The 12,037-nt window shown below is 41.4% G+C and overlaps 1 protein-coding gene across 5 annotated transcripts in view; it reads left to right on the top strand.

The window, feature by feature from the left end:
- RAPH1 (Ras association (RalGDS/AF-6) and pleckstrin homology domains 1) overlaps positions 1-11,684 on the top strand; it is a 201,008-nt gene extending 189,324 nt beyond the window's left edge. For 4 of the 5 annotated variants that reach the window (XM_056537175.1, XM_056537178.1, XM_056537177.1 and 1 more), the window contains 2 exons: positions 3,111-3,253; positions 6,723-11,684. In XM_056537175.1, the coding sequence (XP_056393150.1) occupies positions 3,111-3,253; positions 6,723-8,684 (2,105 nt within the window). In that variant the 3' untranslated portion in view covers positions 8,685-11,684. Of the gene's footprint in view, positions 1-3,110; positions 3,254-3,694; positions 3,765-6,722 lie in introns of all 5 variants that reach the window. The other variant, XM_056537179.1, reaches the window with a different exon arrangement.
- Positions 11,685-12,037: the final 353 nt, after the last annotated feature.

Raw genomic sequence — 12,037 nt, 5'->3', positions numbered from 1 at the left:
TAGTGGAGATTGAAAAAAGCCCATAGGCATGAATGGGATCTGTTACCATCATTTTCATTTTAGTTTCTCAGATTCTCTTATCAGAATTGAGTAACGAAAATGAAAAACGCTGACATGGACTACAGAAATGTCCTGTGGTCCAATAAGAACAAGATTAATATATAGGGTTCAGATGGCATCAAGCTTGTGGGGCAGCAACCAGGTGAGGAGAACAAAGACAAGTGTGTCTTGTCTACAGTCAAGCATGTCTCCAAACCTAAATCCTATTGAGCATTGTGAGGCATACTCAAACAGAAGGTGGGTGCACAGCCATATGTCAAATCTTTGGGACACAAGTAATAAAGATGGTCTAAACTTTAATAAATGTGGCACATTCTTTCGCTGGCTAGTAGGGATCGACCGATATTGTTTTTTTTAGGGCCGATACCGATAATCTGTGGCCTTTCAGGCCGATAGCCGATAACTTATACCGATATTCCGGTATAAGTTATGGGCTATTTCTCCACCCCCCCCCCAAGAAGCCGCTGCAGATCATTGATTTAAAGCGGACGCTTTAAATCAATTAACTGCAGCGGCTTTGGCTGAATCAGAGACCACCCGCTTCTCTCCCCCTGCCTGTCCGGGGGTCCTCCCAACCACCGCCGCTGCCCCCCAGCCATCCCCCACTACCCCTGCACCGCACACCGCCGCTGCCCCCCAGCCATCCCCCCTACCAGTGCACCGCACACCGGGAACAGGTAATTATAAAACCGGGGATAGGGGAGGCAAGGGGGGCGGTGGGGGGGCGTCGTGGGCTAAGGGGGGCGGGGCGGGACATTATCGGATTATCGGCAAGGTTATTGCCGATACCGATAACATCAAAAATCGTGAATATCGGCCGATAATATCGGCCAAGCCGATAATTGGTCGATCCCTACTGTCTAGCCTAAGTTTAGATGGTCTAACATTTAGTATTTTTCCTAGCTGTTTTCTAGCTCATAGCATATGTGAATTATTATTCACCCCTCAGATGTAGAATGTACCACTGAGATGACCAATGACCAAGTAGTGATAGTAAGGGAGATTATTAAAAACCTGTGCAGAGGAAAGGGAAGTAGTTGCCTATTGCAGCCAGTCAGCTTCTTTAGTTTTTAAAAAAGCATTTTGAAAGGGGGAAAAAAAGCAATATAAATTGGTTATGGACAACTGCTCAATTTTCCCCTTCTAAGGTTTTCATAAATCTCTCCCAGAATCATTTTAGTTAATGCCATGAACTTACATTATTCATTATACTGTTAAGGAGAAGTGGTAAGTTCATTAAACTGAACATTGGGGGAGATTTTGCAAAACCTGTCCAGAGGTAAAGTTGCTGAGTTGCCCATAGTAAACAATCAGATTGCTTCTTTCATTTTCCAGAGGCCTTTTCAAAAATGAAATAAGTGATCTGATTGGTTGCTATGGGCAACTCAGCAACATTTTCTCTGGACAGTTTTTTGATAAATCTCCCCCCACTATGTTTTACTTTTTAGTGCTAGATACCGAAACCTCTTTTCCTTTTCTTTTACCTTTTTCTGATTTTGTTTTTTATTTTACATTTAGTACATTTTTTGTGGGGTCAATCATCTTGTCTGTATTGTTTTTAACAGCAGTTAGTGATATCTCCAGACCCTATTCTTTGCTTGGGACAGGCTTCTAAGCATGCTTTGTGACCTGTGCAGTGGTCATTCTACAGGGCAGGGGCACTGAGCTCCTATTGTCTGCTCTATATACTGGTGTCACCTTTCTTTGTAATTTTCATCACAGAACAAAAAATTACAAATTAGATTAAGAATTAGTAAGAATTAAAGATATTAGGACTTTTCTGCCTTCTGATGATTCAAGTGATCATAAGAGGAGCAGATACTTCATTATAATACTTTGTGCACTGGGGTGTGTGATTTGCATACAGGTGGGTAACTTACACTGAGGGGCATGTTTGAGGCCTTGTCAGGTGTATGCAATCTCCAAGATCCTGCAAGTGAGCGTAGGGAACAATGGTTGTAACACTACATGGATCTCATGTGCTGTATAGTACATAATACATACACTACTCTGAACAAGTTTCTCAGGGCCTTTTGTGCCCACTAATAATGACAGCACTGTGTATCTCACTGATTACCAGGGGGAGAGTGGCACATAATATTCAGGGCAACAGCCATTAGAATCCATATGACAGATCCTGCTGTTCCTGTCATTTGTTACTCACACGACCTGTCAGGCAGCCCTATCCAGTGGAGATTCCCTGTGTGCGGCCATTATAAATATAAACTGTCACCTCTTATGGCAGAGTGCAGGAAATCTCCACTGACAGGCAGCGTGGGTAGCACATGAGGAGAATTGTGGGATCTGTCCTAAAACGTACTATAGAGCATGAGAGCCTTCCATGTAGTGTCCTCATAAAAATCCCCTACACTTGCAGGATCTTGGAGAGGACATACACCTCTAAAGGTCATGTTGCCAGAACCTCATACATGCCCCTCAGTATGACAGCACGCCTCCTGTATGCAAATCACACTCTCAGCACACACCTATTTCCTGAAACTTCAAATTGGCAGAAAAATCAGAGGGAGGGTGCATCCATCAACTAAAAACGGCTAGACTTGGGGTACCCTAAAGTAGTAACTCTAGAGGTTTGGGTAAAATACAAGTCCTCTTTAACAGCTTTCAATTGCCATTTTTCCTTCCTATCGAAATTAATAAAATGGGGCCTTAAAAATAAAGAATTGGTTCACCCTCATACTTAGGATCCAAAAGGATATATTTTTTAAATGCAGCGCACATATAGCTAAAATTCAGTAACCAGTCACACACTTGTTTACCATCTTTCGTTCAAGCATCATCTGTTTTAACCACAGAAATAGAATGCATTGGACCTAAATACAGAAGAACTATATTAACTTTCTACATTTATTTTATTCATGTTGTGTTCCACTTTGCTTTCCATGCAAATAAATAAGTGCACACAGTGGTTGGCAATAGACAGAACATACAAGTTACCTTCATGCCATTTGCCTGTTGACTTTTAATTATCAATGCACATAACAGTATATTATAATATAATGTATTATTGTTTTCCTATTTTCTGTGTACAGAATCCCAGTCAAACCATTCAAACCAATCAGATAGCGGACTCTCTGATTCCCTGGCCACCAGCCATGTACGTTCCCAGAGCATTGTGAGCTCGATATTCTCTGAAGCCTGGAAGAGAGGAACCCAGCTGGAGGAATCCAGCAAGGTAGCAGCACCTGCAAATAATGCCCATTAAACAGATTAAGGCATGACCAGCTGGGTTTGCATGACTGGCAGGCTGCTGGTTTTTCATCTGTTATTTCGGTGCCCCACATCTGCTTTCCCATTCCATAATGTAGATTACTGTAGTGTTAATAATTTCAACATAGAATATATCAAATCATTGCCATGTGTTTTGTTGTTATGTGGTCATTCCACTGGGCAAGTTTGTAGACCATTGCGGAAACCTTAGTGACTGTAAATCCAATGTTATTTCAGTCTGTCACAAATTATAGTAGTTAAAAATATGAACTTTGTCGAATCTCATTGTAATATGGGAAATCCTAATGGATGGGGTCAACATATTTGCATTTGCATCATGCTACTGTTCTGTCGCCACGCATTTTGTTTCACTGCTCGTGTTTCTCCTGTTGCCTCATTGTCCCAGGTTCCAAATGTGAAGCCCACCACGGCTAAGGCAATCAAGCCCACAGCGATTTGTACGGGGCAGTATTAAGGTCAGGGGTCATATGAAAAAGCACATTTAACCTGGATGTTGTTAACTGGAATTTTCCAGACTAACTTTCTAAAAAATAAAACAAAATGGAAAAAAGTCCTTAATCCTTTCTTGAAACCATGAACCTTAACACAAGTACCCCTTGGCTTCTGGTTAACATAATATTTTTCTTGCCAAAATATCATCCTGTTCAATGTTACCAGATATGTTGTTGTCTGCATTGAAGATTAGGCTTTACACTTTGTATTATTAATATGGTGCATGTTAAGAGCCTGTTTTTACTTGGACCAATCATTTCAGAAGAAATCCAAGGCACTCATAAGACTTTGTGTCAATATAAATCCAGTATTTTATTACATGAGTAGATCTAACACAGTTAATAGTATCAGTCATTTTGGGTCCTCTGAACCTTTTTCAGCGGTATCTCCTTGCAGTCTCTATACTTTTGCACTTTCCTCCAAAGTCTGGGCAGAATATTGCCATGAGTGCCATGTTTTTTTTTGTAGATGACGTGGAGGTGCCCCAAAAGGCTTAAGAGAGATATCCGGCAAAAATCAACTTATTCCCTATCCTATGTTACCTTGGAGGGAGCCAGCTCTCAGTGAAGAGTGATCCATTCATTTCTATGGGAGTGCCAAAAAGACCTGAGTACAGCACTCTGGCATCATCGGTGCTCCCATAGAAATTCATGTAGGGCGCGCTGTCTATCAGTAGACAACACACGCTCTTCAGTGAGATCACGGATGTCCCCCCCCCCCCCGTGGTCAGCTGCTTATTCCTTATCCTGTGGATAGGGGATAAGTTTACTTTTGCCAGAATTCTCCTTTAAGTTAGGCTCGATCTACACTGTGTTAGCAGTGTATGTTGGATGGTATACATCAGGGTGGACACCTTAATGCATACTTTCAACATATGGGGTGTATGGTTCCGTTTAACGCATTTCCCAGCACTGCTTAACACTGTGTAAAACCAGATCCCCTTTAAATTGTTTCTTAAAGGGATTATCCAAGAATAGAAAAACAGAGCTGATTTCTAACAATACATTGCCACCCCTGGGGACATGAATGGAGCTGTTTGTAAAATGAAGCAGCTATCTATTTCTTATTCAGGATAACCCCTTTAAAAGAGATAGAAGTAATGCAGTGTGATGAGTTAGCCATAGCTAGAGATAGCTGTTGGATTAACAAGCTATTTTGTAACACTCCCATATATACAGTGATCCCTCAACATATGATGGTAATTGGTTCCAGGTGGACTATCGTTTGTTGAAACCATTGTATATTGAGGAATTCGTACCATGGATTATACTTAAATTTGTCCGCCACTCCGGCCCATCATTTCGCCGTTCCTCTGCTGTCGCTGCCCTGTGCCGTTGCTCTCTGTCGCCATCATCACGTTGCCGCTCATGCCGCCTAATGGGAGACGTGTTGACTGCTCAGGGCAGCGGCAGCAGAGGAGTGGTGAAATGACGGGCTGGAGCAGCGTGGACATGTAAGTGTCATTCAGTGGGGCACATTAAACGGCTAACGGACAGCAGCTGAAGCAGTCAATGCTACCGGATAGCCGTTCTTGCGATGGTCCTGACATACAGAAGCATCATATGTTGATGCTGCCTTCAACATATGATGGCCTCTGAGAGGCCATGGTATGTTGAAACAGTTGTATGTCGGGGGACCACTATAGATGAAAAACTTGGCTCAGCCGAGCGTTCATATGTTCAAAATGGGGGCTGGGTTAAGTCACTGCCAGACTTCTATAGTGGCGGCTTATCTGCACTGAAACAAAAGGATTGGGCAGTTGAACATCAAGATGCCTATTTGTTGCCTCCCATCAGCTGTTGTGAGGGCCAAAGCCACATTAAATGATTGGCAAGTTCACTTGACATGTCTAATGTGTATGTGGACCTTAAACATTCAATCTACGAAGCCTTATCTCATAAATAGTTATGAAGGGGAGAGGATTTATTATTTACTGACAACTTTTTCTATACGAGATCTATGGAAAGATACCATGTACATTACAAGCTTTCTGTTTTAACATCCAGGCATAGGACCAGATATTAACATATAGATATGGATGTGCAATAAGAGTTAAAGTGGCTTAAAAGAAATAGAGGTAGAGAGTGTTCTTAGTGGGACACAGAGGACTACTCTTCTCTTTCCAGCTGGCTCTTTTGGGAATGCTTCATCTTTTCTAGAGCCCCTTTTTGCAGTGTAGGAATGCCAGTTATGTTCTGCTTAACTTGCCTCTTCTCACCATCCTTCTCTCTCTTTACAGTTTATGGCTGTGCTCACACTCATCAGTTTTGTTTTTTTGTTTATATTCATCTAGTGTGACTAAAATGCATTCACAAACACAAGTCACAATGGTTTCCATTTATTGAAATTTAATAAAAAAATTACTTTTTAAATGATTTGTTTGGCACTTGTTGCAATGATGGACAGGATAAGTTGCATACAACCTGTCTAGAGGAGAAAAAAAAATATATATATATAAATATATATATATCTCATTGGATGTAAAAAAAAAATGTAGCAATAACACTTCTATACAATCGTACAAAAAAATCACATTCTGTAATGTGAACATAGCCTTGCTTATAATGCTGTATTTTCCCTACTATTTTTTCATGTATCAAAGTTGGTTATGTGCATTTATGTTCCATGTCGTTTATTTGTACTTTTGATGCTTTTTGTAATTCTGTGCTGCATAATTGTTCCTTGGCTTTTATCTTCCAGTCCAGGAAATAATATTGTTAAGCAACTATTTGATGGAATGCATAGGCAGGCATAAATACAGATTTTACCTATTGCAAAAATTAATATTTTTCTGCCTCCATATGTTATCTTTCTTACTTTTAAACAACTGTTGTCTTATGGTTTATTTTCTATACGTGTTGCATGTAAATGCATTTGACTATATTCATGTGGGTTTTTTTTTGTTTTTTTTGTCATTCTAGGCTCGCATTGAAACCCTAACGCGCCCCTTAACTTCATTGACTCCCCAGTCACAGATTCAGATAAGAGCTGTGTCTCCACATGCGTTATCTCAACCCTCACCACTTGCACCACCACCTCCTCCTCCCCCGCCACCTCCACCACCTCCCCCACCTCCTCCTCCGCCACTTCCGACACAATCCAAATCCACACCAATATTGTTTGCAAAGTACAGTACAATCACAAGGCTACAAAATGCTGCCCAATACCCAGGGCCTCATTTCAAGGCAACTTCAGCAACCCAAGTAGCCCAACATACTACCCTAGGTACAAAACCTCAAATGATTGTCACCCCAAATGGAGCTATTCCTCCCCCACCACCCCCTCCCCCTCCTCCCCCACCACCTCCACCTGGTTCTGCTATGGCAATGTTAAGGCCTAACCCTTGTGCGCCATCCACACCTCAGTTTACACCTCCACCACCTCCTCTAAAGATAAATCAAGTCCCACAGAATAACACTATCCAGACTGCTCAACCTCCTCCACCCCCACCATTACCTCCACCCCCTCCGCCGCCTTCATTCCAAGCTCCTGTGAAACAGTTTGTGCCAGTAAGTAAAAATACAGCCCCTGTTGTTAATCCACCATCGACTGCAGCTGCAGGACCACCTACCGCGCCCAAAAAACAGTTACATTTTAGTCTGTCCCAAACTCCACAGTCTTTAGTATGTACATCAACCCCAAGTGGGCCCACACCACCTCCAACATTACCAAAACAGCAAAGCTTCTCTGCCAAGCCTCCTTCCTCTCCACAGTCAGCCATGCCCTCAGTTAAACAGATTGTTAGTCAGTTTCCACCACCTCCTCCATCAGATATACCTAAGCCAGCAACACCAAGTACTGTTCCTCAGTCTCCTCCAGCTGTGAAAGCAAAGCCAAAATGGCAGCCATTTTCTGTTCCATCACCAGAATTTCCTCCTCCTCCTCCTGAAAGTAGCTTAGCATTACTTCCTCCACCACCTCCGCCTCCTCCACCCCCTCCTTCAACATCCCCTGTTCCACCATCCTCCCCAACACCAGATAAAACAGGATCCCCTGTTAAGAAGGCAACCAAGACTTCAAGTCCTGGAGGGAAAAAACCTCCCCCCACGCCACAGAGAAATTCTAGTATTAAGTCCAATAGCTCTGCTGAGTATCATGAATCCAAAAAGACATCTGTGGACAGCCTTGTGTGTAAATTTTCAGAGTCTCCCGGATCTCCTTCAAAAGAGTCATTACCCCCACCAGCAGCTCCGCCAAAACCAGTTAAACTAAATCTTTCAGGGGTAAACTTACCAATGGTCTTTCAACAAGGAAGTAGTCACTCTGCACAAATGATGCCTACACCAAAAGAACACACAACAGAATTTCCATCTCCTCCTTCTGATTCTGAGTCTGAATTTCCACCTCCGCCAGCAGATCTTGAGCTTTTACCCCCTCCTCCACCACCTGTAGATGCACCACCAATGTTGTTTTCTGGGAATACCTCACCGAAAGTCGCAGTTGTGAATCCACAGCCCCAGACGTGGTCAAAATCATCTGTAAAGAAAGCTCCACCTCCTACTAGGCCAAAACGCAATGACAGCATGAGATTAATGCAGACTGAAACTACAGAACCTGCCCCTGTAAGTCCCCAAGTCCCAACTTCGCCCAAGCCTGGCCTTAGTGTACAGCCTGGATTCCTTGCTGACCTAAACAAGACTCTGCAGCGAAAATCTATTACTCGGCATAGTTCTCTGTCCTCAGCCCGTTTATCAAGGCCTGAACCCACTGCTACTATGGATGATATGGTACTGCCTCCTCCACCACCAGAACTTTTAGGTGAACATCAAAAAGCTAATTGCTATGGCAGCAGCCATTTATCAGGCTATGCAACATTACGAAGGGGACCTCCTCCAGCCCCACCTAAAAGAGACCAGAATACCAAACTTTCTAGAGACTGGTAACCTATGTCATAAACTTTTTTTTGGATGTGTTGCACACCCAGCTGACTAATGTACTATTAATTTAGACTCATTGTATCATAATATTCAGTCAAGCAATGCAGTTTCAGAATAAGGGTCATTGTGCACTTTGCTGAACAGGAACCGAATCTGGTGATCCATAACTATTCTCACTATGGATAGGACCAAAACTCTATTCATATTCTACATATAATGAAATCTTTTTGTAGTGTACGTTGGTGTGCAGTGGGTCTCTGCATGTATTCCTACAATAGGCATATAATTATGTAAGTAATATAGCAGCTGTAAAATAAAAGATAACAAGAATGTTTTATTTCAATATGTCTGTTTTCAGTCAAAGAATAGTATACGATCATCACACTTGATATTTGGTGCAAAAGATATGCCTCAAGAAAGACTTAACACTATTATTTTTAGATGCTTGCAATCTGGTTCAGCCAAAGTGGCCAGTAAGTACCGTAAGTTGTGAACTGAGGTCTGCCTTAATTGCTAAGGGGTGCTATTGTCATATGTGTATTAGGTTTTTATCAGAATTGTTTCATCCTGCTTTTGTTATTTCCCCTGTTTCAGTATAGTGTAGCATTTGCAGTCATTCCTTTCTACAGACTGTAAAAATTAACTTCCACCTATAAAGGTTTAAAAAAACTTGAAGTGAAAAAGGCTATTGCAGCTGAACTTCTATCCTAACTGTTCAATGCGCTCAGTTTTAATCTGCACATATTATCCTTTGTAGGGGACTGCTGTTTTTGTGTATTTGCATAAAGTATGCAGAGAAAACAAGAGGGTAGCTTTCTTCTCTTTTGTCTTGATCCAGTTACTTCCACAATGATCTTCCATTCTTATTGTCTGAAATAAACAGTAGACTGCAACATACACCAGAAAGTATTGCAGAAAATGTCTCCTTACAAGCCTGTTACGGGGCAAACTTTCGCTCTCTTTTTAAAAAGGTCAATCACATTTATATTATATGCTGGAACTCATGGTGCTGCGAGACAAGTAAATGACAATTAAAAGAATGTTGTAAAATTAGAAAAAAGGGCCTGCTTTTTCCCAGATATATTACTTAAACTTGGGTTCTGCTGCGGTACCACACACACAGCCAGTAGACAAGATTGGAGTTTTCTTATTGCAACAATCCCAATAAGAATAACAACATAAAAGTTTATTGGCATAATAAATAAGAAAATGTACAACTTTTTCCCCATGTCCAAAGCTCATGGTATATTTTCTTGTTCTTTCTACTTCATAGATACACGTTCAGCACACAGACTTCTGGTTGGTAATTCAGAAATTCTCATTTATTTAAGCAAGTTACTCTTTTTCTGTTAAGGGTCTGTGTTTCAACAATAACATATAACTTAATAGAAAAGAATTTAAGAATGGCAGATAACTGACATTTATTGTGCAAGTATTAACATACAGGAAAGCAGCATTGTGGGAGAGGGACGCAGACAGGTAGGTGACAGCTATTTTGCATGTATCACGTGCTTCTTCTGACCACTCCCTTCACCACGTCAGTACCAGTAGAAATACCTGGCAGTGACGTGGGCAGGTGTATGTTTTAACCCTTGAAAGTGCAAGTGAATTAAAAACAGTTAAAAACACACACACATCATGCAATGTAAATACTGCGCTTTTTAAACAAATACACTGAAGTCAATCTTATCGTTTGGCCCTGCAGGTCCCAGCGCTTTAGTATGCAGGATCCATTTAGCTTCTTTTTGACAGAGGAGCTTCTTTTTATCACCCCTGGCTTCTAATTGTATACGCTCTATACCAAAGAATATATATATATATATATATATATATATATATATATAGAATATACCACAGAATTTTAATACAGCTGTATTGCCTGCATGTTCTTCCCTGACATGATGTATCAGTCGCAGGGAACCCTTCTGCGTTTCTATCATGTGTATGTGTTCTCGGAAGCAAGTGTGAACCGGGCGTATAGTGCTACCTATATAAAACCTCCTGCATTCACTCTCTCTATTCCGTAGACCACAAATTTTCTCCGTCAGCATATGAAACCTTTCCCCTCCAAATGACACTCTTCCTAGGGAAAAATTTCTCCGTTTTAAAGAACCACACCAATTGCAACCTCCACATCTGTGGTTGCCTTTTGTTGTTCCAATCCGCTGTGAGCCATACCTACTGCAAGTCAAAAAATGTCTCAGATTTTTGGCTTTTCTGAAGGCAACCATCGGTTTGCCCTCAGCTAATTCTGCTAACTGGGGTCTTTCTGAATTAAATACCAGTTCTTTTTTTTATAGATTCTTTGATTATATTGGCAAGTGGACTATATTTAAATCGCAGGGACCTGCAGGGCTAAACGAGAAGATTGACTTGAGTATATTCGTTTAAAAAAACGCAGTATTTACATTGCACGATGTGTGTGTTTTTAACAGTTTTTAATCCGCTTGCACTTTCAGGGGTTAAAACATACACCTGCCCATGTCACTGCCAGGTATTTCTACCGGTATTTCTACCTAGAAGCATGTGCGAAATAGCTATGACCTATTTGTCGGCATTCCCTCTCACAAGATGCTGCTTTGCTGTATGTTTATACTTGCACAATAAATGTCACAGTTATCTGCCAGATGGGCGAGTGCCATTCTTGAATTCTATTGAATTATTGATGGACTGTGCCTCTTGAATTGAGCACCCTGCACTGGTACTTTTCATGTATGGGAATCCCGCAATTCACCTGCACTAGCATTGGGGAGATTCAGCTGTGCCGAGCGCTGTATCTAATTGCTGGGGATAACATAACTTGCTTAATGTCCAATATAAAATTCATTGCTGTAGAGCACAAATAGATCTAATCCTAATGTAGCAACTGCTCCAAGCAGGGGTCTGTCCACTGGACAAATACTGTTTATAGAGTGGTCTCATGTTAGCTCTGAATAGAAGTGGAAAGTACATGGCCTTTTAATAAAATAATTCGCATGACATCACTCCCAGGACAAATCCCCCCCCCCCCCCCCCCCCAAAAGGCCCTCTTCTAATGCACATCTTTACACTGTTCCTTTCACCAGCAAGGAACATTTGCAGTAAAGTACAAGCTCACCAGTGCAGAGTATGGAAACCAGTGCTCCATGGAGTAGAATGTAGGCAGCATTTACTTAAGAATAACTAAATAACATCACTACAATCACAATTCTCCAAATCAAGGGATTTTATTCTTTAGTCTTTCAGTACATTTTTGTTATATCTTCCCCATACATCCATGGCTATACTGGCTATCTATCCTAAGAGTAAAATGCAGTAGAATCCATATCATACTGCATCGTCTGCTGTCTTTTTCATTGAATCAAGTCCCTTTTTTTTTT

The sequence above is a fragment of the Hyla sarda genome, chromosome 8 (assembly GCF_029499605.1).
Source record: "Hyla sarda isolate aHylSar1 chromosome 8, aHylSar1.hap1, whole genome shotgun sequence".
NCBI lineage: Eukaryota > Metazoa > Chordata > Amphibia > Anura > Hylidae > Hyla > Hyla sarda.
The sequence above is the reverse complement of the archived record's forward strand: the minus strand, read 5'-3'. Positions and strand labels throughout refer to the sequence as shown.